This window comes from Epithele typhae (assembly GCF_022376455.1).
Source record: "Epithele typhae strain CBS 203.58 chromosome Unknown BXZ73scaffold_76, whole genome shotgun sequence".
In the NCBI taxonomy this organism is placed as follows: Eukaryota; Fungi; Basidiomycota; class Agaricomycetes; order Polyporales; family Epitheliaceae; genus Epithele; species Epithele typhae.
Window position 1 is genome coordinate 56,624 of NW_025954267.1, and position 25,778 is coordinate 82,401.

At 54.8% G+C, this 25,778-nt stretch overlaps 6 protein-coding genes across 6 annotated transcripts; 3 read left to right on the forward strand and 3 right to left on the reverse strand.

Annotated features, from left to right (window-relative positions):
* Positions 1-7,252: 7,252 nt before the first annotated feature.
* Positions 7,253-7,626, reverse strand: BXZ73DRAFT_81251 (uncharacterized protein; the record flags this gene model as incomplete). Its single annotated transcript, XM_048023471.1, has 2 exons — positions 7,253-7,407; positions 7,446-7,626. The coding sequence occupies 2 exons, from the start codon at positions 7,624-7,626 to the stop codon at positions 7,253-7,255; spliced, it is 336 nt and encodes a 111-aa protein (XP_047873062.1).
* A 1,486-nt stretch (positions 7,627-9,112) lies between these two features.
* On the forward strand, positions 9,113-9,486 carry BXZ73DRAFT_81252 (uncharacterized protein; the record flags this gene model as incomplete). Its single annotated transcript, XM_048023472.1, has 2 exons — positions 9,113-9,293; positions 9,332-9,486. The coding sequence occupies 2 exons, from the start codon at positions 9,113-9,115 to the stop codon at positions 9,484-9,486; spliced, it is 336 nt and encodes a 111-aa protein (XP_047873063.1).
* A 3,164-nt stretch (positions 9,487-12,650) lies between these two features.
* Positions 12,651-14,303, reverse strand: BXZ73DRAFT_106059 (uncharacterized protein; the record flags this gene model as incomplete). The annotated part of the gene is made up of 2 exons (XM_048016491.1): positions 12,651-13,085; positions 13,140-14,303. The coding sequence occupies 2 exons, from the start codon at positions 14,301-14,303 to the stop codon at positions 12,651-12,653; spliced, it is 1,599 nt and encodes a 532-aa protein (XP_047873064.1).
* Positions 14,304-14,721: 418 nt separating this feature from the next.
* On the reverse strand, positions 14,722-19,612 carry BXZ73DRAFT_92563 (uncharacterized protein; the record flags this gene model as incomplete). Its single annotated transcript, XM_048026398.1, has 14 exons — positions 14,722-14,976; positions 15,038-15,189; positions 15,244-15,311; positions 15,366-15,534; positions 15,589-15,628; positions 15,680-15,743; positions 15,793-16,020; positions 16,072-16,192; positions 16,246-16,629; positions 16,683-17,809; positions 17,861-18,029; positions 18,081-18,416; positions 18,475-19,129; positions 19,553-19,612. The coding sequence occupies 14 exons, from the start codon at positions 19,610-19,612 to the stop codon at positions 14,722-14,724; spliced, it is 3,828 nt and encodes a 1,275-aa protein (XP_047873065.1).
* Positions 19,613-21,081: 1,469 nt separating this feature from the next.
* On the forward strand, positions 21,082-22,719 carry BXZ73DRAFT_54144 (uncharacterized protein; the record flags this gene model as incomplete). The annotated part of the gene is made up of 1 exon (XM_048021121.1): positions 21,082-22,719. One exon carries the CDS (start codon positions 21,082-21,084, stop codon positions 22,717-22,719), a length of 1,638 nt encoding a protein of 545 aa, XP_047873066.1.
* A 2,400-nt stretch (positions 22,720-25,119) lies between these two features.
* BXZ73DRAFT_54095 (uncharacterized protein) lies at positions 25,120-25,329 on the forward strand (the record flags this gene model as incomplete). Its single annotated transcript, XM_048021114.1, has 1 exon — positions 25,120-25,329. A coding segment is annotated over one exon (210 nt), but the record flags the coding sequence as incomplete, so codon positions are not given.
* Positions 25,330-25,778: the final 449 nt, after the last annotated feature.

Here is a 25,778-nt window from a genome sequence, read left to right on the forward strand (position 1 = left end):
ATCTTCGAGCGCACAGAGCGCGAGGATCAGTCTGACTGTCTCGTAGCGTACGACGGGAGAGAAAACCTTGAAGAAGTCTTCAAGTTCAGTCTGTGAGTAGCCCTTTGCGACTAATCGGGCTCTCTTTCGACCATCTGGTTTGATGTCGAATACCCAGCGGTTCTTGACAACCTTGCGGCCTTTCGGGCGGTCGACAAGTTCGAATACATCCCTGCGCTTGAGGTCTTCCAGCTCCTCGCGGCAGGCCGCTTTCCATTCTTCTTGCTCGTCTTTAGGTAAGCGAGCGATGTCACGGAGCGTCCAGTTTCGGACGTTTGACGGATCGGGAGTACTATCTGGTGGTACAGCTTTCGCTGCGAGATAGTTTAATAACTCCACTCCCCCTTCGCGGCACAGCTGTGCCAACAGTAGGTCGTCGACTTCAGACGACTCGCCCGAGGAGGATGATTCAAGAGAGGGTTGTTCCACATTTGAAGGTGCGTTCGGAGCAGCATTTCGGTGTTATGCGCTTCCACTTGCTGATTGGGATTACGATGGCGACTCGCATTTTCTCCAACCATCTTCTTCCATGTACTCTCTTTCTCAATCTCTTGGTAAGTCTTGATGGGGTCTCGTGACTCCCCATAGACGTTTCCTGGACGAACTGGTACTTTCCGCTCACGCGTGCTTTTTCGCGTAGGTTGCTGCGGCGCTTTCGCGCGCTGCTTATCCTTACGTTCAGCAGCCGGTCGCTGTGGCGGCGGACTAGGATCGCGCGAGGGTGGAAGGTCAGGTTCGACTCCCCCTTGCTGCGGTGGCGCAACATTCTGCTGCCCATCCTGTCTCCTTTCTGCGGTTGTGGGAGCACGACGCGGTGCAGGTGCGTCGTCTTCATCATCCGACAATATTTCGTCGCTGACGGTGGGTTGTTTATACGGTCGTCCGACCGGTGTAGTGCCTCGCTTATTGTAGCCGGGGCATCGTGGGAACGAGTGCTCGTCGAAAAGCGCTGATGTCCCGGTAAACACGATATTGTTGGGTGAGCGCATGAATTTGAAGCCGTTCACGCCGTCGGGGTTGCCGATGTAAGTCATAAGCTCAGATCTAGGTGAGAGCTTGTTCTGACGAACGTCTTCAGGCAGATGAACATATGCCCCGCAGCCGAATACGCGAAGGTGATCAACTTGCGGCTTCTCGCTGTACACCACTTCGTATGGCGTGACCCAGTCGTGCCTACGTATCGGGGTGCGATTGTAGACGTGAGTTGCGTGTTCTATCGCGAACTCCCACCATGAATCAGGTAAGCAAGCGTCGTGACGCATAGCTTCAGCCTTTTCCATGACAGTGCGGTTGAAGCGCTCTGCGCGCCCGTTCTGTTTTGGTGTATGAGGTGCGCTTTGTTGGATTTTGATCCCTTCATCGCGCAACATGTTGACGAAAGCGTCGGAGGTATATTCGCCTCCAGCGTCTGACCTCCAGTTCGTTATACGCCATTAAGTTGATTCTTGATCGCGGCGATGAACTGCTTGGTCGCATGAAACGCAGCACTCTTTTTGCGCAGAAACATGGTCCAGGCGAAGCCTGAGTAGTCGTCAACGTAAGTGATAATCCACTTATATTTGTGATACGACAGGACGGGGAACTCCTTGAGATCGGAGTGTATCGTTTCGAATACGCGCTTGGCGCGAGCGGAGGAGGGCGGGAAGGTGCGTGAGTGCATTTTTCCTTCTGCGCATCCTTTGCATAGCGGCGCTTCATCTGGGAAGATGACGCTGCCAAAACCATCTGTATGGTTTCGTGCGTGCTTCAAGACATCAATTGAGGGATGCCCGAAACGTCTGTGCATAGTCTCATAGTCGAGCTTGAACACAGATCGCGATACAGCGAACGCGTCCTCGGGCGGGACTGCCCAGAGGATGTAGATTGAATCCCCAGGTTTCCTAGGTGAGAACCGTAGTAACGGTTTTCCGTTCGGTTTGACTATAGTAAGCGCGGCTTTATCTGCGCGCGCTGACATTCCTTCTTGTAAGAAGGATCCGAGTGAAATGAGGCGTCCACCTAGATTAGGTAGGTAGTTGACGGGGTGCAGCCGTATGGCGCAACGTTCGCCGTCAAGTGCGCTTGCGGTGTTGATGAGTACTGTGCCGAAACCCTTTACGAATGTTACTCCGTTTGCTGTGCGAACAGGGGTGGATTCATCTTCGAGCGGAGTGAACTCAATGAAATCATTGATATCATGGGTATAGTGCTCGGAGGCTCCGGAGTCGCACATCCACGAGATAAGATTCGCGTAATGCGGATTATCAGGGCGCCAGCGCTCATCGTCGGTTAGACCCATCCGCGCGCGGTCTTTTCCTTTGCAATCTGTACACGCAGCGTATGTGAACTTATGCGCACATAGATCGTCATAGCATAGTAAACTAGCTAATACATGATCATCTACATTACTAGTCTTCGCAGCTGTGAAGAGCGCGTTAGCTAGTTGTAGATCGCGCGAAGATGCGAGGACTTGCCTCATATACTCATCGCGGTCAGGGGCAGACCCAAGAGAGACGACGTCGTCGTCCTCCATAGCGCTCTTGTCGCTGTCGGTCTCCACGCCACTGTTGCTGCCATGATCGGAGGCCCATATGATGGGTCCGAGGCGCTCCTGGAGGGATAGGCGCTGCTTCTTAGAAGAAGATGCTGCCGCGTTGTCGGGCTCAGTGATACGCGCGCTGAGCGGGATGTCCATGCGTCCGGACGATGTAGAGACAAAGTTCTTGATCGACTGGATGGACGCGGAGACGTTCTGCTGGGCGGCGGTGTTGAGTGCCTGGACGATGTCGGGATAGACATTGCGGCCGTCCATCGTGTTAGGAGTGCGTATGGCGTTGGTGCGGATGGTGATTCCGTGAGGGTGAATGTCCATGACGCGAGAATAGTCGGGAGGAGGGATAGAACGAGGGAGATCCGTGATGACGGGACCGGGGAGAGGAGCGCGGAGAGGAGCGCTTAGCTCGGTGATCGCGGGCGACGCGATGTGCGCGCTGTGATCTTGCTTGTTGTACTTCTCCTGTACGCTCTTGCCGGCGCGATTGCCTCGCTTCTTGTTCTTCTTCGCCTGCTGCTGGTTGCTGCCTTGGTTTGGGCGCATTTGCTGCGACTGGAAGGTGGGATCGTCACCCTTGCGCTTGACGGCTGAGATCTTCGCCGCTTGTGGATCCGAGTGAGTGTGTTTCGACTTCGTCCGCTGGTTTTCAAAGCAGCGGATGATCTCCGCGCGGAGCTCGGGGTACTTGAGCTCGGCGATAGTTGCGACTGACATCTTGGAGTTGATGACGTAGTCGTAGTTCGAACTAGGCAGCTTCGATAGTAGAAGCATGGCCTTGATGAAGTCGGGGATCGCGATTTGAAGGTCGGAGAGCTCGGTCCAGGCTTGATCGAGGCGATCGAGAGCGGGGATAGGTGACGAGTTTGATGGGAACGAGGTAGCGAGAGCGGTCTTGAAGTGACCGAAGGCGTTCGCGACCGAGGTCTTGTCGTAGAGATCTTTGAGAGCTTCCCAGATCTCTTTGGCGGTCGTCTTGGTCTTCACTGCAGTTTTGACTGCGGGCGAACAACGCAAGAGGATGTTGCCTTGCGCCTTCTGATCGAGGGCGTCGAAGGTCTCGCCTTTGGTGTCGTCGTTGTCCTTGGGGTTCGCAGAAGGTCTGGTCTTCGTGATCACGGGACCTTGCCCTTGGGAGAGCAGGTAGCACCGCATCTGCGGTTCCCACGACCGGTAGTTCGTGCCGTCGAGGACAGGAACGTGCTGCGTCAAGGTTGAAGACATTGTATGTGTAGGACGATTTGTATTGGAAGATAGTGCGATAAGTTCTGTATGAAGACAGAAATCAGCATACGTCCCAAAACGGATGAAACGCAGCCGTTACGGCGCGAGATAACGCTTTGATGCTGACGCTCTGAGTGAGTCCTGCAGCGGATCAACCGCGCATGGATCTGCACTCCGGTCTGCCATTTCGGCGACCTACAGGTAAGCTCAGCGCGCCGACTGCAGCCATGAAGGCGCTGTCGAGCGACACCAGGGCTCATAACCTGTTGAGACGGTAGCCTCACGCTAGTGGGCGCGACATCTCACCTGTAGCTTAGTAGAGCCTGTTTGAGGTCTCGCACGTAGTGTAGTAGTAAAAGGAACTGTGTATTAGCAGGCCGGGATACTCGGGTATTTATACAGGGTACGAACGAGTGGCTGGTGCTACTGTACAGTACACGAGAGAGGCTGAAACGAGAGCAAAGAAACGGGGCTACACTACGGTATCATAGAGTAGCTAGAGATAGCTCTCTGGAACGGGGGATGCACGATCGGAGACGTGCATGCCATGCAGTGGCGTTCCGTAGAGCGCGCCATACGGCTAGACGCTCTTAGGTAAGCCGAGCCGCTCGGCGGCCCGTGGCCGAGTATGCCGAGCGTTCTCACGCGTAGTCCGCGGTGTACTTACCGCGTTCAACAGTAACCCACCCGCATCGCCGCGGATCACAGCCGCCGGGTTGCCGTACAATGCCCTGTAAGCCTGGTAACAATATGTAACTGTCAGTTCAAGCATATGATACAAAACCAACGCTTACCTTGAGTATCAACTAGCCCTTAAGGAGCCCTTTGCGAGCCCGTGGCCGACCTCACTCAGAGAATGCACGACGAGGGGGCGACGAGGACCATCAGCACGATGACCTGGGTACATTGGCCGAGCGGCAGGGGCGGGACGTGCCTCTCCTTCGAGAGGCTCAGCCGGAGTGGGACACTTGCTGTGAGTCCGACTGGAGGCACCAAGGGTAGCCTGATTGCATGATTGGCCCTCAGCTAGACACATTTGAATGAATGGGCTACGTACCGGTGTGCGCCTGATCCCATTCTCTGAACCACCTGCCACCCGGGGACCGGGTGTGGTGGAACCTGGTCGCCGTGTCCGACTCGCGGCTCGCCCCACTGCCCAGGTGTTGCATACGCAGTCTGTGAGAGGCTGGGGAACTTGACCATGATCAGTCGGATGAGAGGAGGAGATGGAGATGGAGATATCGCACCAGGTATGTGCTCTTCATATAGCTGACTGTGAGGCGAGTGGCACCGGGAGTGATGATGGCGGTTGCGGGAGGCGTTCAGTAGACGCGCAGCTCGCGTCGACGCGTCTTGTTTGCCCTATTGTCTGCGCGGACGCTGGACGCACGCAATGGCCCCCACCTCCATCTATCATGCGTGCAATCAGATCCATATGGTAAGTCTTGGACTCGGACTATGCTCCGTTTCCGACCGCCCCCCGCCCCGACTTGCCCCACGTCTCGACCGCCGCCTCCGCGCACACTGACGGCACGCCCGACGCGCCCCCGCCCCCGCCCCCCCTGCCGCGTAGGCGCTCCCGCGCCTCACCGCGCTCGTCCTCCTGCTCGCCACGCGTGTCCAGGCGGGCGTGCTCCGCGCGCACCGCGCCGCGTTCAACTACGAGTTCCGCGACCATGAGCCTCCGCGACGCGGAGGACGACAACCACTCGGTGGCAGTGCTGTAGCCCGTCGGTAACGCCCATACGAGGTGCCCGCGTTGCCGTCGGTAACGGCCATACGAGCTCGTACGAGCTCCGGTAATGTAGCCGTCAGTAACGGTCGTACGAGATGTGGGGGGCAGGTAGTTCCCCTTGATAGCTTAGTGCTTTTCCAACTCTCCTACATACCCTAGTACATTGTAATTGGTACAACAACAATGAAAACGATATTCTACAGCCCCTGGGAAGCCAATACCGGGCTGATATAGCAGGGGATGCTGGTTCCGGTAGTGGCACGTCCCACTGCCTACATTGCGCCCTACTGCACCGTACGTTTCGGTAATGCGTTCGCTACGTTCCCCTGGGTCATACGAGCTCGGAACAGTCGTTTTTATCACCGTGCGTGCTGTGGTTGGAGCGGGGCATTGAAAACACTGCCCAGACTCGTACGAGCCTGTAGCCGTCTGTCACGGTCGTACGAGGCACCTCCGGTGTGCACCCGGAATATTGCGGTAATGGATTCGGCAGATGCGCGTTACTGTACCGAACGCAGCGCACTCAATTTCGTTGCGATGCGTGCCATGGTTGGCCTGGGGTAACAAAAACGCTGCCCAGGCTCGTATGAGCCTGTAGCCGTCTGTCACGGTCGTACGAGGCACCTCCGGTGTGCACCTGTAATATTGCGGTAACGGATTCGGCATATGCGCGCGAGTGCACTGAACGTAACGCATCAAATTCCATTGCTGTGCATATCGTGGTTACAGAGGGAGGGTCAGAACAGTGCTCAGGCTCGTACGAGCCTGTACCCTGTCTCAGACGGTCGTACGAGTACCTCTGGGAGAGCGGACACCCGGAAATCTCGGCAATGCATGGCGTGCATTGCCGAAGGTTACCGGAACGCAGCAAACCTTATTTCGTCGCTTTGCGCACTGTAGTTAAGGTGGGAGAGTCGAAACAGTGTGCAGGCTCGTACGAGCCTGTACCCTGTGTGAGACGGTCGTACGAGTTGTTCCCTGGTGAACCTCGTTTTTTTTGGTAATGCTTTCGGTAGATGCGCACGGATACGCTGAGAATAGCGAACTCAATTTCATTGCTGTACCTGGTGTAGTTAAGGAGGTATTGTCGAAACAGTGTGCAGACTCGTACGAGTCTGTACCCCGTCTGGAACGGTCGTACGAGGTGCTCCTGGTGGGTATCAAAAATTTCCGGTAATGCATGCAATACATTGCCGGAGATCACTGGAACACAGCGCACTTTGTTTTATTGCTGTGCGTGGCATGGTCAAGGTGGCGGAATTGAAACACTACAAAAGCTCGTACGAGCTTGTACTCCGTCTGAGACGGTCGTACGAGTTGTCCCCCGGTGAACCTCGTTTTTTTCGGTAATGCGTTCGGTAGATGCGCACGGGTGTGCCGAGAATAGCGCACTTGATTTTAGTGCTGTATATGCTCTGGTTGTGGCAGCGGAGTTCAAACAGTGCAAACACTTGTACAAGGTGTCCTCCAGTAAACACCCACTTTTTCCGGCAGTGCATTCATTGCCGAGATTCCGGCAGTCCCTCCATTACCGAGATTCCGGCAGTCCCTCCATTACCGAGTGTTTGGTCATCTGTGTGTATTACCACTCTCACAACCGAGGTTTTGACCACCTGTGCATATTACCGCTCTCACTGCCGAGTTTTTGATTGCCTGTATTCATTACCGAGTTTTTTGCACCCATTGCCGAGTTTTTGATCACCGGTATCAATCAGCAGTCCTCATTACCGAGTTTTTGACTGCCTGAATCCATCACCGAGTTTTTGGTCACCTCCGGACTTCAATGCCGAGTTTTTGACCACCGGTATCCATTGCTTGTCCTCATTACCGAGTTTTTGGACACCTCCAGCCTTCAATGCCGAGTTTTTATTACTGAGGTCTGTAATCCCGGTGCTCACTGCCAGTGCTCTTGCTGACCTCTGGCCTTCAATGCCGAGGTTTGAATACCGAGATTGGTAATCCCGGTGCTCACTGTTGGTCCTCTGGCCTTCAATACCGAGTTTTTGTTACCGAGGTCGGCAATTGTGCTACCAGTGGTGCTCACTGTCTCAAACAGCGAGCTCACTGTCAGACACAGTGAGCTCAACATGTTACCCATCTCTGTATCTGTCCCTCATTTTTTTGGAATGCACCTCTGCATCACATCTGAATGTATTGCAGCACATTACAGCATATTTATATGAGTTGGTCTGCCTGTACTGAACACCTTCTACCTGAGAAGTCACCCTTCACAGCAGCATGTGTAGATGTTATTTCACCTCGCTGTTTTTTGGATCAGGGAGGAGCATGCAAGAGCTGTGGGTTTGCAAATTTGGAGGGCAGTAGCTGCAAAAGTGAGAGAACAGTGTGGTATGATATTTTAAAATGACATACCACACACAGAAATGGGATGGGAGTGTATCACATTCCGAACACCTGGATATATTTATAGACGATATTATGAATGCAATGCAGAAGAGAGCGCACAGAAATCAGGATTTCCGGTGAAGATACAAGATATGTGTGGAAAGTGGAAGTTCTGAGAAAACACGACATGCATAAGTTTATGTGCAGACATGATATCAACATGCTGTTTGCTGCATCACAATTGGGTACTATTGGGGTGCTCAGATCGGAATTTCCAAGCTTATCGGTGATGAGATGTATATGGGGCATCATATGTCATTATTTCATGACATACAGTATCCTGACACAGCATATGCTCCGATTAGCATGCGAAAACATGGAATATAACAGGGTAGATATAGCTATCCAACGCAGAAGAGACCTTGAAAAACGGTTGAGAATCAGTGGAGATGTGCAAGGTGAGCCAGAAGTGTGGTTTATGCTGAATGTGCTCCAACCTCGCTTTCCACTCCAACCACACTTCTGGCTCACCTTGCACATCTCCACTGATTCTCAACCGTTTTTCAAGGTCTCTTCTGCGTTGGATAGCTATTATCTACCCTGTTATATTCCATGTTTTCGCATGCTAATCGGAGCATATGCTGTGTCAGGATACTGTATGTCATGAAATAATGACATATGATGCCCCATATACATCTCATCACCGATAAGCTTGGAAATTCCGATCTGAGCACCCCAATAGTACCCAATTGTGATGCAGCAAACAGCATGTTGATATCATGTCTGCACATAAACTTATGCATGTCGTGTTTTCTCAGAACTTCCACTTTCCACACATATCTTGTATCTTCACCGGAAATCCTGATTTCTGTGCGCTCTCTTCTGCATTGCATTCATAATATCGTCTATAAATATATCCAGGTGTTCGGAATGTGATACACTCCCATCCCATTTCTGTGTGTGGTATGTCATTTTAAAATATCATACCACACTGTTCTCTCACTTTTGCAGCTACTGCCCTCCAAATTTGCAAACCCACAGCTCTTGCATGCTCCTCCCTGATCCAAAAAACAGCGAGGTGAAATAACATCTACACATGCTGCTGTGAAGGGTGACTTCTCAGGTAGAAGGTGTTCAGTACAGGCAGACCAACTCATATAAATATGCTGTAATGTGCTGCAATACATTCAGATGTGATGCAGAGGTGCATTCCAAAAAAATGAGGGACAGATACAGAGATGGGTAACATGTTGAGCTCACTGTGTCTGACAGTGAGCTCGCTGTTTGAGACAGTGAGCACCACTGGTAGCACAATTGCCGACCTCGGTAACAAAAACTCGGTATTGAAGGCCAGAGGACCAACAGTGAGCACCGGGATTACCAATCTCGGTATTCAAACCTCGGCATTGAAGGCCAGAGGTCAGCAAGAGCACTGGCAGTGAGCACCGGGATTACAGACCTCAGTAATAAAAACTCGGCATTGAAGGCTGGAGGTGTCCAAAAACTCGGTAATGAGGACAAGCAATGGATACCGGTGGTCAAAAACTCGGCATTGAAGTCCGGAGGTGACCAAAAACTCGGTGATGGATTCAGGCAGTCAAAAACTCGGTAATGAGGACTGCTGATTGATACCGGTGATCAAAAACTCGGCAATGGGTGCAAAAAACTCGGTAATGAATACAGGCAATCAAAAACTCGGCAGTGAGAGCGGTAATATGCACAGGTGGTCAAAACCTCGGTTGTGAGAGTGGTAATACACACAGATGACCAAACACTCGGTAATGGAGGGACTGCCGGAATCTCGGTAATGGAGGGACTGCCGGAATCTCGGCAATGAATGCACTGCCGGAAAAAGTGGGTGTTTACTGGAGGACACCTTGTACAAGTGTTTGCACTGTTTGAACTCCGCTGCCACAACCAGAGCATATACAGCACTAAAATCAAGTGCGCTATTCTCGGCACACCCGTGCGCATCTACCGAACGCATTACCGAAAAAAACGAGGTTCACCGGGGGACAACTCGTACGACCGTCTCAGACGGAGTACAAGCTCGTACGAGCTTTTGTAGTGTTTCAATTCCGCCACCTTGACCATGCCACGCACAGCAATAAAACAAAGTGCGCTGTGTTCCAGTGATCTCCGGCAATGTATTGCATGCATTACCGGAAATTTTTGATACCCACCAGGAGCACCTCGTACGACCGTTCCAGACGGGGTACAGACTCGTACGAGTCTGCACACTGTTTCGACAATACCTCCTTAACTACACCAGGTACAGCAATGAAATTGAGTTCGCTATTCTCAGCGTATCCGTGCGCATCTACCGAAAGCATTACCAAAAAAAACGAGGTTCACCAGGGAACAACTCGTACGACCGTCTCACACAGGGTACAGGCTCGTACGAGCCTGCACACTGTTTCGACTCTCCCACCTTAACTACAGTGCGCAAAGCGACGAAATAAGGTTTGCTGCGTTCCGGTAACCTTCGGCAATGCACGCCATGCATTGCCGAGATTTCCGGGTGTCCGCTCTCCCAGAGGTACTCGTACGACCGTCTGAGACAGGGTACAGGCTCGTACGAGCCTGAGCACTGTTCTGACCCTCCCTCTGTAACCACGATATGCACAGCAATGGAATTTGATGCGTTACGTTCAGTGCACTCGCGCGCATATGCCGAATCCGTTACCGCAATATTACAGGTGCACACCGGAGGTGCCTCGTACGACCGTGACAGACGGCTACAGGCTCATACGAGCCTGGGCAGCGTTTTTGTTACCCCAGGCCAACCATGGCACGCATCGCAACGAAATTGAGTGCGCTGCGTTCGGTACAGTAACGCGCATCTGCCGAATCCATTACCGCAATATTCCGGGTGCACACCGGAGGTGCCTCGTACGACCGTGACAGACGGCTACAGGCTCGTACGAGTCTGGGCAGTGTTTTCAATGCCCCGCTCCAACCACAGCACGCACGGTGATAAAAACGACTGTTCCGAGCTCGTATGACCCAGGGGAACGTAGCGAACGCATTACCGAAACGTACGGTGCAGTAGGGCGCAATGTAGGCAGTGGGACGTGCCACTACCGGAACCAGCATCCCCTGCTATATCAGCCCGGTATTGGCTTCCCAGGGGCTGCGGGATGTTCTTGCGCGTATGTAGCACACTAGAGGACCTCAAAGCACGCAAACGACAGCCAGAATGATACATTTGGCATTGTATATTACTTCTCCACCACCGCTCGTACGACCGTTACTGACAGCTACACTACCGGAGCTCGTACGACCGTTACCGACGGTCTACACGACCGGAGCTCGTACGAGCTCGTATGGCCGTTACCGACGGCAACATGACGGGGTCGTACCGCCGTTACCGACGGCTACAGAGGGGGAAGGGGGTCCGACAACGGCGCGTCCGGCTCCGTCCGCCCGCCACCTCGCCCTCCTCCACCTCTGTCCCCGCGTCCGCCAGCTCGTCTTCGAGGGCCGCGAGAACAACCTCTCGGACGCGGACCGCCTCCTGTCCCACCCGACCTTCGCCTTCGTCGACGTTGGTCTCCACCCCGCGCCGCGCGCTCGCCTACTATCGCCCCGCGCCCGCCCGTGCGCATGCTCGACCGCGCGCTCGCGAGCCATGCTCGAGCTCCGTGTTGAGTATGTGTACGGAATGTACGACACCGTGCCTCAGGAGTGTGCAATATATATAATGTATTCCCATCCCACCATACGTTACCATGCATGTCAAACCCTCGTCTTGCGGGCGTTGGTCTATCTTCTATATACCATGCTATGCAAGCAATAGTAAAGCATACAATTGATTGTCATGTATTACCATCAGCCGTCTAGCAGACAAAGGACGGTATGTCCTTATCAGGAAGCGCCGAGCGCGGTCAGACGCCACGATGCGTGACAAGAAGATACGCCCTTTGCTGATGTCATCGCCTCTTGAGAGGTGGTCAAAACATGTATTCCATAGACATCTGCACACAATCTTTTGCTGCTTCTGTCATTTGATGGTCTAACTGCGCCCTATGCATGTCCCAGATCGCTTCCCAACGGTGGCCAGGAGCCTCTGCGCTTCGCTTGGCACAGTGAGAACGAGTCCCGAAGAGCGTTAAGCTCCTCGGCGTCAACTGGCACGGGTGGGGCAGGCGGAAAGTTGTCAACCCCCACCCTGTGTAATGTCCCTTGTATAACCGGCTGAGTCTTCCATGATGGAAGTATGACTATCTGCTGTAATGGGAGCTTCAGAGGGCTGGCACATGCAGCAGAACACTGTTCCCATTGCCTTTCCGGACGGTACAAGTCGGGCCGGTACATCACGTGTTCAGCGTCTACTGTAGACGCCCGTTGCAAACATTTCTCCTCGCCGATTTAAACCGTGCTCAAACACATTGAAACAGTGTTCTGCGACGTTTTAGAACATCTTCAATTATTGGCCAATAACTCGGTCAAAAATGAGAATATCACAAAAGTTCTTCCTAGCATTGAGAGCTAAGGATAGCTACTATCATTGTCAGAGACCAGAATCTTCAAACATGGGTGAGGGGGGGAGGGGAAAAGGCAGGACAAACGGGGGGCGCCTGCTTATGTCATGGTGGCTGGTTCCTGGCCGCGTCTACCTTAAATGATTGGCAAAAAAGACCCCTACAGTCGCCGCCACTTTGACCCTCCCGACTTGTCTTTTCCAACATAAAACTGACGCATGGTGTATCTATACCTGCTCGGTCAGGAACTCTCTAGAGACTGGAGCGGCCCGTCTCCGAAGTAGCACGAAGATTAGCAGTAATCCCGTGTCGGTTTCCACCCATCCTGCGATCCCTCTCGGCGCATCGTGCCCCTCATCATCGTCGCCTTCCTGAAGCCCATGTCTCGTTTCACCCTCGTTCCCCGTCGTGGATTCTCGACGCGCATCGCGGCGTCGTCCAAAGTCGGGATCGTCTCCCATAGCTTGCGCAGGTACTTGTCGGGGTCGATGCGCGTCGTGGAGAGCTCGGCGGCGGTGAGCGGCGGCAGTGGCGGCGAGCGGCGGCGAAGCTCGCGGAGACGCGCTCGTAGCTTGGTTCCTCCGGATCCGTCGGCCCATGCTTCGTCTTCCGGGGAAGACGAGCGCTCGCGGACGTACATCCTCGAACCGAAGGGAATCGCGCCGACGTGCACGTCGAGGTCGAGGACGGCCAGGGGAATGCTTTGCAGCGAAATCGCGAGCTCATTCTATGATCATCGTGGTAAGTGCGCAGTTCGGCTCGAGGGCGATGGGAGACCCACAAAGATTTCTTTGTAGTCGCGGTCTTCGGACACGAGGTGGACCTTGAGGTACAGCGAGCGGAGCTTCTCCGCGCCTGGTTCGCGCAAGACGGCGACGAGACCGGACCGGGCGTTCCCGAGGAGCACGTCGTCGCACTCGAGCCGGAGCACCTCCGGATCGGCGCACACAAGGATCTCCCCGAGCATCTCGACCTTGAACGCGTCGCCTTTGATGGCCTTCTTGAACGCGATCTCCCGGATGCGCCCGAGGAGACCGAGGGAGTAGAGCTCGGCGAGGCCGCCCGTGAAGGCTTGCAGACACGACCACACATCGCCCGAGTCGTCTTGACTTTCGAGGTTTCCGGCGCGGACCGCGCGCCTCTCTTCTTCGCTGAGACCCTGGTTGCTGGAGTTCGGGTGGACCCATCTCTCGCGGGAGCGGAGGTACTTCAAGTTCGGGTACGCGCGGACGAGGCACGCTACGTCGCGGATGGTGGTGTAGTCGATGGCGAGGCGCAGCATTCTGGGGTAGACGTGGAAAGAGGTCGGGGTGTGCTCGAGCCCGTACCAGCTCTCGCAGATGACTGATTCGAGGGTGTCGCGATGGTTGGCGAAAAGGGCGATCGGGTGGGAGCTTTCGAGCAGCGATGAATCGTCGCCGTCATCGAGGAGGAACTCATCGCGAGGATCCTCGCACTGCAAGGAGACGGTGGACAATGTAGACCGGAGATCTCTGAGCAAATAGTATGAGAATAAGTTGGCGTAGCTGATGTTGAGGTGGCGTAAAGAGGAGAGCGAGGCAAAGGCCTCCCAGAGGTCGTCGGAGAACATCAGAGTGCCCTCGCCCCGGTCGAGCCTGAGCGTCTGGAGGTTGGTGCAGCGCGAGACAAAGTCGTATATGGACTTCAAGGCAACCCCATCGTAGTCGTCGAAGTCGTCGACTGAAAAGTCAAGGTGACGAAGATAACAATAGCGGGTCTGCTGCTCGGCCTCCATGAAGCACAGGAAGCCCTCGAGCTCTTCGTGGTCATGAAGCGCGACGGGAAGCCGAAGAGCAACCTTGGCGCCCCGGTGGTAGAAATAACGGTTGAGAGCCATGAAGCACCTGATGACTTCTCGAGATTTGTCGATCGAGTTCATGATGTTGAGGAGTATGTCCCAATTGAGTCGGGGGAGGTTTGTCATGGTGAGCTAATGTAGTGCTTGGTTCAACGGTTAGTGAGAAGAGATAACATATAAGCGCTTACATTTGGGGCCAGATTCTCGTGTCACTTTCGATAGTTCCAGGTCCGCTGCTGTGGAGGTCGTCGTCGGTGATTGGGCTCGACGTGGACCGACGCCTGAAACCGTAACGCGGCAATTTCGGCCCCGGCCCGGACCACGTGGACTTAGACGCTTAAATACTGCACTACCTTATGGGATGACTCGAAATCAATGTATGTTGTGGAGCTTTACCACTGACTTGTTGTGGTATGGTGTGCAAGTCACGAGAAAACCGAGCTATCATGCACGATTGCCATCCGATACACATGGCAAAGCGAAGCTCATCAGAGTATATAAGCCAGGTGCATCCATCGATCCATCCAAAGCTCTGGCACTCCCATCAATCCGCATTGTAGGGCGGCATAGGTTCCCTACGACCTGCTACCGGCCAGACCTCCGTCATCGTCGCTGCCTCCCAGACACGCCCGCCGCGGACCACGAAACGAATGTCACGCGTGCTGCTAATGTCGCCGTCGAGTACGTCGACGCCAGCTGGGTAGACGACGAAGTCGGCGAGCTTCCCGGGGGTGAGGGAGCCGATCGCGTCATTGAGGCCGAGGGTAATTGCGGCGTCGAGCGAGGCGGCGCGGAGAACCTGAGGGGCAAAGTGTGGAGCATGAGACGACGCCAAAAGAGAGGACGTGCCAAAAGCTGACCTCGTAGTTCGTGAGACCGCCAGCCTTGGCGAACATCATCTCTGAGTGATAGTTGACGCCGAGAGGAGGCTCGCCGTGTGCGCCGATGTGGGTGCGATGACCCTTCGCGACCATCTTGGCGATCGAAACGGAGGTGTTGAAGACCTGGTAAGCTGTCGAAGGTGACGGGTGAGCGGGGCGTATGGATACCAGACGTTACAACTTACAATCAAGGGGACGAGCCGTAGACTCGCTGACACGTTCTAGAAGGTCGTGTCGGCCTAGCTGTCGAAGCCTGGTAAGGGCATGAGCTCCGAAAACAGGATATATGCTAGGTAATATCGCTTACCGAGGGTTGTTGGGGATGTCCTCGTTGGCCCAAACATACTGCTCCCCCATGACACCTCCATAGTTAACGATGTGAGTAGGAGTTGAGCCGGTACCGCTCAAAGCGTACAACGTCAACATATCGTCATGCAGCACCGGAATGGGGATGGAGTGTTCGACGGTGGTCATGCCTGCAAGGGTTGTAGTTAGACACGCTATGCGCGTTGCTGAAGAGACATACTTACCGTCGATGATGTACGTGATGTCCCAGTCCCAGTTCATGCCCTGCAGACTTAAGATTAGTACGAGTGCAGCACATACACTGCATCCACTTACACCTTCAGGGACGCAAAGCATCTCCAGCTCGCGGGCAGCGAGCAAGAGTCTCTGCCGTGACGCCCTATCCAATAGTGAGAAGGGACGACCACATCAACAAACAAACGCTTCACCTTGAGGGCAAGTTGTAGTTTTTGTACGAGTAACTCGATGGACCACCTTCGACCTTGATGCGAACGAGAGCAGACTTGGCCTCTTCTATGCTCACGATGTCTTGGTGGATATCAGGTGCCCCGGCGCCGTAGATGACATCTCCGGTGTGGTAGATGCGGGGGCCAACCATCTGGCCACGTTCCATACGGAAGCGCTCGTTGAAGCCAAGTGCATTGTTTGAGCTTGGGCTGACGCGATGGTGAGTGGAGGTGGCGAGAAGAATGGGAGGGTCAACTCACTTGTGTAGGGTCGTAACACCGTACGCGAGGAACGTCTCCATCTCCCAAGACCGTGCTGGATACGTGGTCCCATATCCTGCCCAGTGAGCGTGAACGTCAATGAAGCCGGGGACGATGTAACCTGCCGGAGTCGTCAGCTTCTCATGGCCCGAGATACGGACTAACATTACTCACCTCCCTGGACATCGACCACGGTGGCACCATATGGAATGACAAAGTCGTGCACGCCTGCGATCGCCTCAATCACGCCTCCATGGGTGACGAGCACGGCGTCGTGCAAGATATCGGCCGTGAGCTTGCCCGTGTCCATCGTAACGAGCGTCGCGTTCGAGAACACAAAGAAATCTGCGTTTGCTACGCCCGCTTCGCCGTACTTGGCAGCGGCGTGTGCGGTGGCCTCCGCTTTCAGACGCTTAATGTCGCTCGGGTATTCCACAACGACTTCCTGGTACTCCGCGAATTGCTTGGTGCATTCTATGCCGAGGTTTATTTGGTCCTTCTTCGCGAAGTGAGAGCACGCGCTCAATTTGGTGACATCGACGTGGTGGAGCCAAGGACCTGCATGACACGAGGTCAGAACATCGCCTCACACCCAAAAGAACAGAACATACCAAGGAACCAAAACAATTTAGATCCATCCCCGCTCCATGTGATCGAGTGACCGCCGTCCAAGCTAACACGCATCAGACCCTTGGTCGCGCTTGCTGGCTTGCTCCAGACAGCATCGTCGGCTTTGACAGACGGCGCGTAGTAGATGTGGAAGAAGTCGACGATCGCAACCCCAGTAATCTTGCTGGACGAGGGCGGAGGTACAGCGAGCTCAGTGGACATAAGCCCGGTAGCCAGGGTGGTATGCTTGAAACCGTCCTTAAGGTCGATGGTGAACGAGCGCTGCGAGGATTGTACGAGGAGCTTCTTGTTTTTGTTGACGAATGAGAGCTGAAGGTGGTACGTGTCGTCCGTGTCGATCTCGGATGGGACGAAGTGAACGTTCTCGATCGCAACGCTCTTCGATCCATCAGAGGGGAGTGTGACTTCGCCAAGGTAAAGACCTTCCCCGGCGAGGGCAACGACGCTGCCTGTAAGGTGGTCACCACTGGTCTTGATGAACGCGATCCGGCGCTTCGATCCGGCACAACCGCATAGGATTGGGGAATAGTAGCGACCGAGAGGTAAACCGGTGAGTGCGTAGGCGGTGCCCGACGTGAGGTTGGCGAGCTCAAACGTCGTGAAATTGACGTCCGACCAACGCCCATGCAAGACAAGGTCGTCGGCCCCAGGTACAAAGGAAGGAGAGAAGTAAGGGGAATTCGGAGAGAGCACTGGGACCTGTTGTGCACTGTGTTCTCCGATGCGCTGAACGTAGGTGGCTCCTGAAGCTTGGAAGATGACCTTCTCGCCGTTGGCATCCGAGCGGAGTTCGGTGAATGCGTAGACACGTTGCGAGTCCGCAGTCTCGACAGACTTTATGTCGGTCTTGGAGGTCCGCGTTTCAGCGAGCCGTTTCTCGATGTGTGCTTTAAAAGGAATCGCCCGAGGCTCTCCTGCAGCAACGTGCTCGCCGTCTTTGTTCTTGGAGAGAGGGACATGGTAGATTTGACCCGCCGCCCAAATGATGATGGCGTCTTCCTTGGGTGTGAATGCGAACGAAGGATATGTGCCCATGGGTGTAGATATGACCGATAAGTCGTACGTGAGCCCGTGCCAGATGTTGCGGATGGTCCCAGTGACGAGATCCCTGATCGTTTCATTGAGCTCACGAAAGGCGCGAACGTAAGGTGGGACTCACTTGAGCACAAGGGCTTCTTTGTCACGGACACGTCGCACGAAGGCAAGAGTACGTCCACTGGGAGAAATCTCTGGGCGTGTTGCACCTCCTGGCACAGCACTCACAAGCTGGGTGGTGACGCCGGTGGTGAGATTCTTCGAGTAAATGGCATCAATGCCCTGGTGGACATCTGGCAAGGAAGTTAAAAACGAAGAAACATTCTGAGCAACTGAGTGCGCACCTTTACTGTATTCCCAGGTCCCATCGACGTCGCGGACGTTCTTCGAATAAACAAGCGCATCCTCCCCAAGCCATACAAACTGATTTGGCCCGACTTGCTGGTGCTCGTAGTCTTCGACATCCCATCCAAGCGGAAGCGTGCGGCCGACGAGGAACTTACCATCCCCCTTCTTCACCGGGTTGCTCTTATGAGCACTGGGGACGAGATACTCCCATGCTTCGCCCGCAGGCAGACTGCGCGAGGAGGTATGCCACTTGGTACCGACAACCTTGTCACCGTCGGGGTGGAACCTCGCGTCCGAAACCCATCTGTACGTCTCGTTCGTGACGCGTTGTGCTGCGGTGGACGCGGAGCGGTGGGTATATGCGCCTCAGAGATGATGCAAACGACATACCATGTAGACGGCCTTCGCGAAGCAGCCTGTGCCTCTTCCTCTCCTCAGTCTCCGCAACTCCCGATGCCAAAAGCCCCTCCTCGTATTTCTTGACCCGAAGCGCGTTTTGGAGTTCGCCGGTCGCTTGCTCCGGACGAACGTCCATCGCCTTGCACCCCTTCCACGCAGTGACCCAGATGTTCTCAATCCCCAATCCTGCGTCGCTCCGGAATACCATGCGCGTGCCATCGGGAGAGAAGTGCGGGTCCGAGTCGTGGGGCACTCCGGCGAGGATGGGCACCGCGCGCGTGAACTCGTCTGACGAAAGCGCAGCCTTGCTATACGCGCTTGCCGGGAGACAATAGATGTCGCCGAGCATGTCGAAGACGACGTCTCCGGTCTTGGTATTGACGTCCAGGCGCAGCCAGGTGCCTTCGGTGACGTCGTATTCGAGGAGGCGGGGGAAGGGGAAGTCGGTGGAGATGTCCCATGGGGTCTGCTCCCGGAGGGGCCATATATCATCTTTCCATTGCGCTCCAGGCTCCGAGGATGTTGAGAGAGATGGTGGGGAGAAGGGGACGATGTTAATGAGGCCGATGCCAGGGGTCCACGATACGGGTAGGAGGGTGAAGAGGACGGCGGAGACGGTGAGCAGCGCAATCCTTACGAAGCGCGTCTTGCGAGGAGAGTAGCTCGCCCCCAGGACTGGCTGCGCCGCTGGAAATGGCGTGTCGGGGATCTTCTTGTCGCGACCCATGGCGACGAAGCCGCCTAGCGCGTGCGGGTTAGCAAGAGAGAGCTAGATGCACGACGAAGCCGCGTCTTACCGTCGTAGTGGTGCGGGTGAGAGTCGCGCTCAACGTCCGCGCGTGAACGCGCACGCTGATGAGATCATCGTGCTGCGCGGGCCGCCGAAGGACCTTCTATCCACTGTCCACCACGATGATGAGAATATCCGGCACAGAATGGGTGCCGGCGTCGCGCGCAGATACACGAACGCATATTAAGGTTGCCCCTATGTTCGGCCTCCTTCGTCATCGACCCCTATCGTCTCTTCACCGCCGTTCCTCTCTAACATGCCTGGACTCGATCTCAGGACGAACGTCAAAGTCGAAGATCCTAAGAAGTTCTGCGAGGAGTTTTCCAAGGTCATCCCCATTTAGTTCCACACTCACTATGCTCTCGTTCTTATCATGCAGAATCCCCTTTTCCTCCTAGTTCTCAGCCGAGACCCTCGGCAAACCCGAAGCTTACATCTCCGTCCACCTTGACCATGACAAGCCCCTCACTTTCAATGGCACTTTTGAGCCGGCCTTCTTGATGACTATCGTATGCTCTTTGTACCGTTCCACGCAATGTCGACCACAACGACGAGCATTGTCTCCTCGCAGGTCAGCTTGGACAACATATCTACCGAGAAGAACGAGGTTTATTCCAAGAAGTTCTTTTCGTTCTTCAAGGAGAGATTGAACATTGACGATAATCGCGGATATGTATGTGCGCGGATCACGTCCGTCGTACGGCTTTAGCTCATATCCAACAGCACCTTTTTGGATCCTGGCCGAGGCAACCTTGGGTGCGTGGTGAATATCGGATTTGACAGGATAACTCATTGGAACGGTGCGTATAGCTGCCAATCGACCACTGCGTTCCACCTCAGTGGTCCGAGCAAGTAGTCGATAAACATAACTGCAACAATGGTTTACAACACTGCCTGTACTACGTAATGTATACTTCCTCGTTCGAACTTATGATCGTGAGCAGACACTGCGCATATTCGGATAGTCGGAAGAATGGGAGAAAACTGGACGACTCAAGAAGTTACATAGTCGCTTAGGCTGGTGGGGAGCCTCATTGAGAGGGTGCGATCACTGTGACTTCGATTGCCATGAGCAATCGATTCTTGTCTTTGTCTTTTCTAATGGGGAGGAGGACAGGCAGGATGTAGCAGTCTCATCAAGCCCGTACGAACGAGCATTGGTCAGGCCTGTCGGAAGAAACCGGGTGGCGGATATTTGAAATGTTGAATAGCCTCTTGTCCACAGCTTCTAGAATCTACTCCATGTACTACTTGCAGCTCATTGCTTCACTTCTCAAGCCCTCGCCTCTTAGTTCAAACATGCCGTATAACGTGTTACTGTGAGGCACCTGCTGATATCTCTTTGGACGCAGAGCACGCGATACTTACGGCTTGCAGGACCTAATGCCGACTGTAAAGGGTGCAAGGATAAATTGTTGAGGATATTGCCGACCAGCGATCGGTCTGATTCGGTTGTCTTGTCTGAGATCGGACTGGTCACTGGGGACCACGTCTAACATTCCGTCCGCCACCATCCCTCACTCTTCTCCCTCTCGAGTTGCCCTCTGAGGTGCGTACCATGGCGATGCTTATCGCAGATTACCCTGTTTACACCCTGGCATGGATGACAGCAGTAGATGTTCTCCGATACCGACGTCCAGCCCTCGGAGGAGACAACTCAGTCTTCAACGAACACCGGAACTTCAGCTAACGTCACGGAACCCCACTGGCTTACACCGCCTTCCCTCACCATTACTTTTGAACTCCGAGGCGAAGCTCTGCACCCCTGGTTCCAAGATGAAAATCAAAAACGCTTCCACCCCCAGACGATGGCCCACGACGCCCTCTGCGACTTCGTCGACAAGCACGCCCCGGTTCTGGAACGCAGCGCGGCCGTCCTACAGCACGTTGTTCGCGTAGCCCGCCAGCGACGCAACAGCGAGCAGCTCGTCCACCGCCTCCCGCCCGAACTCGTCTCTCGCATCTTCACCGACCTCGTGTCTGAGAACACTCCAGAAGGCGACCAAAATCTCGTCACTGCCACCCACGTGTGTCGTCGATGGCGACTCATTGCGCTCGACGACTCCAGCCTCTGGACGGGCGTCAACGTAGTCGCGACGCGGAAGCATGAACACCAAGCAGTCGCGTTCATCGAGCGATCCGCAAACAGGCTTATCGATGTCAAGTTCTTTGGGTTCATGGGCCTTCTCAATGTATTACGCATGGCTTTGGGATTCCGCCGCGCGTCCAGGGCCCACCGCATCCGCTCGTTCGTCGTGGGCCACCGTGATGAGAACGTTGTCCCTACCCTCATGTGGACGATAGCCGGGTCTTGGTACGCCACACACCTGCACACACTGCACATCCTCGGCACCGATAGTATCCTCGACCCAGAGATGGAGCGATTTGCTTCCGTCGTGAGTGGGATGGAGGCGTTCGACTGTGTTCCCGCCGAGGACCTCGAGTGGACGCCCACTCCTGCCCTCCGCTCCCTCCGCCTCCATGGGTACCATCTCAACTGGAAATCGCGAGTCTACCGGAACTTGACCGAGCTCGAGCTCAGAACGCCGGATGCCTACCCTATCAGCCAGAAGCGACTCCTCGAGATTCTCAAGGCGTGCCCAGATCTGGAGCGGCTCCACCTCCTGCTTGCGGACCCCGACGAACCCTTCGTCGAAACCGGCGACTTCATCTGGGACGTCTCCCTCCCCAAGCTGGTCAAGCTGGACCTCCACATGATCTCACCCGGATCGGTCGCGAAGATCCTTGAGCACCTTGTCCTCCCCCCAACGACGCGCTACCAACTCTCATCGGAAGAAGTTCACGACGTCTCGATCCTCCCCATGGACCTCACTCGCCTCCCTGGGCTCGAGGGTCCGACGATCATCCGCGCCGACATCTTCATGCCGCGGGACGAGAACGTCCGGGAGCCGGTGACGCAGGTCTCGTGCACGCACGCCACGATCGGGGACGCGGTCGACCCGGTGCTCAAGCTCGCGCTGTACGCGTGGGAGACGACCGGACGGTCATTCGCGACGCTGCCCGCGGTGCTCGACCTCTCCGCGCTCGAGACGCTCGTCGTGACCGGGCTCGCCGTCCCGCTCGACGACCTCGCGGACCTGCCGTGGCCGGCTCTGCTGCGCCAGCTGCCCGCGCTGCGCACGCTCCGGCTCGTGAAGCCGGACGGGGAGGAGTTCTTGTCCGCGATCGACGCGCTCGTGACGGACGACCCGGTGCCGGTCCCGCCAGGCACGGCGCGCGTGCCGCTGTTGGAGGAGGTCGAGGCGAGCGGGGTGGAGCTCACGGAGGAGCTGCGCGTTGACCTGCTGGACCTCTTCGTCGTGCGCAAGGAACAGTGCAGGGCATTGCCGCGGCTTCTGCTCCCGCAGGCGAGTGGTGTTGAGGGTGAGTGGGTTCAAACGGTGAGGTCTCTGGGAACGCAGGTTATTTTGGGTGATGCATACTAGGCTTGCAGCTAGTCTCTCCTAGGCAGCACTTCTCAGTACAAACGGACCACCGATCGCACACAGAGCGTCGCGATCGGTGAAGGAAAGGTCGAAATAGATGAACACGTTGTGAACGAAGTGGAGTGCCGTTAGAACTGCCAGGAAAGCGAGAACAATACGGAGCGACACCTGCGTAGTGAGTCGTTTATCGGCACCGAACGCGCTTGGCAACTGTCAGCGTGATGCGTTCGGCGCGCTCACTGCGTAAGGTTTTGGGGTCACTTCGGCCGTGTCGACTCGTAAGAACGGACTCGGAGCTGAGACTGCATTCTGGGGCACTTGGTGCGCGCCTGTTAGCGTCTTCTATCCCCGGGGCTGGACTTAACCAAATATGGCAAGTCACGTACTCGCCGCTCGATGTTCGATTAGTCATCCGGCCACGGATCCTTCCGGGTTCCCCTCTTACTCACTACCACCACCACCTCATCCTCTCTGGGTACCCTTAACTATGGACACACATCTTACCAACGTGTCTCGCACAGTGATGCTGAGTGTCCCTGACTTTCGGAGCAGCACAGCCAGAGATCCTCGGAGATACAATGTCTTATGGACTCAGTATCATGTGGATGATCCCGGGCAAAGGGCATGGACAAACTGGGACTACAATATATTCTGGATCCCCTTGGCGGCTGCAAGTGAGCCAGCATGATGACGTGTCTATTGGATGCCCCGGTCGCTGCTAATAGATTTCAAATACGCGCACCAGGTCCAGTCGGACAGCGAGACCGAAGATGGGTGTAGAAATTGGTGATAGTCCCCCCGAGCGGCCATCCTCTCCCTGCCGCTCCCATCTATCTCTCACTTCTCTTTGGACCGCGCATCTTTGGAGAACTCGTTGCAAACGGGACTGTCAGTGAGTGATGGTACTGTATCTTCCAACTTTACATGTACTCACCTTCGCGAGCTCGCCACAGCGCAACCGGACTTTTTCGATGTGAGCCGACCGTCAGGACTCTGTTTCGTGGGCTAATCCCCCGATAGACGTAACATGTCACTTACACCTACTACAAGCGAAGATGCCGATCTTGAGATGACGCCGGAGGCTCAACATCGGCCGTCTTCCCCGGTTTTAACTTTCGAAGTCCGGGGAGAGAAGTTGCATCAGTGGTTCCAGGATCGCCCTGGGAGTCCTGGGACCCTCGATCTCACTTACAATTCCCTCTGCGACTTCGTGAAATATCAAGCCCCCAATCTCGAGCGCGTCGCTACGCTCCTCCATGATACCGTCTCCGAAGCGCGTCAGCGGCGCAACAGTAAGCAACTTGTTCACCGCCTCGTCACGGAACTTCTCTCCTCTGTCTTCACCCACCTCATCTTCGAGCACACACCCCAGAGCGACACCGACCTCGTCCACGCCACACATGTCTGCCGTCGCTGGCGCGCCACTGCACTCAGTAGCTCTGGACTGTGGACGCATGTTAACGTCCTTGCTTCACGTAGGACCGACGATCAGGCTCTCGCCTTCAGCGAACGATCCGGAAGTAGCCTCATCGACATTCGCTTCGTCGGTCACGCAAGCTATCTCTCGACCGGACGCATGAAAGAAGCGCTCGCCCTCGCCGGGAGAGCCGATCGCATTCGCTCATTCATTGTCTACAAACGAGATGAACGCGCCATACCGCTCTTCCTGTCCGTCATGTGGGGACGGCGGCGGCGATGCGAGTGCGGGGAATTGAGACTGAAATATCACGACAAGGCAAGAATCAGAATCATGATGATGAACGTCAACAGCCACTACTTCGCACACAGCCCCGTGTCCGTGTTGCTCCGAGCCCCACCCAAGTACTGAAACTTCTGTAGCTCAGGTGATCTACCATAATTCAAAGTGGCACGTTCTGGTTGCAAAGTTGAGGACGCTGTCTCCTACAGCTGAAATAATGTCCATGTGTGGTTTCGTCTTTGGCAACCATAGCCTTGACAATTTGAAGGTTGATCACTCGCCAAGTACGGTGGAAACTTCTCCGGACTTGAATCAAAGCATACTTGTCATGTGAACGGAGTCAAAAACGGAGTGGGAATAGAGCTGAGCTTCTTTGGTGAACCTTGCTTTCCGCTTCTCGGCTCATCGGCATAAAAGAGGCGCGTGGTAGAAGCCTGGCGTTCGACAACACCCACGTCTTCGAACCTTCCAACTTAAACTCGACGTCTACATGAACTCTTCGTCTTCAGGTTTGCCAGCCGACGTCCTCGCGTCTATCCAGATGGGTATGCCATTCACTGGGGTTTCTGTTTCCACGGTTGATCATTCCGTCTGGCCACAGCATCATCTACAGCTATTGTGATACTGGGAGTGATGGTGAGTTTGCGCTACGCCCTGTGAGCGCTGATAACGAACTGGTTGATGATATACTGTATACAGTAGTGTTTTTCTTTGACTACATCCTTACAATCAGGGAGGAGATCTCCCTCTTTTGGAACAGCAAGCTCACTCTCGCCGCCGCACTCTTTTTCGCCAACCGATATCTCTCGATAATCACGCTTGTGTACGACATAACTCTTAACTTTGTCCCTACTCCCACTGTCAAGGTCAGATTATGTCAAGTAAAGTGTTTACTATGGCCTATCTTCTAAAGTATCGTTTCATGTCACAGATGTACGCCGACGCCGTAAATATATTCGCACCCGGCAGATACTAACCGCATTTGTTCGTGTAGTTGCTTGGACACAGATCGAAGCCAATCGACGTTCATGCTGTCAACCACTGTGGTCTTCGCAGGTTAGTTTCCACTAAATCATCTCTTCCACTATACCCATGCGGCCGCTTCAGCGTTCTGCGCACTTCGCACTCTGGCCATGTGCAGAGTCCAGTCTCTCAAGCGCTGGGCATCGGTGCTCATATCCATCACCACCTTCCTGCTCGCAATGATACCGGTGGGGTTAAATATCGTGTGTGCCACCAACATGGTAGTGCGCTGTTGGACTGAGCTGACGACGTCATGCTAGATGGCTGAAGTACGTGAGACTGCACGGGTCGATGGCGGAGGATGCGACATTGCCTCGACGGCGGGTCCTAGTAAATG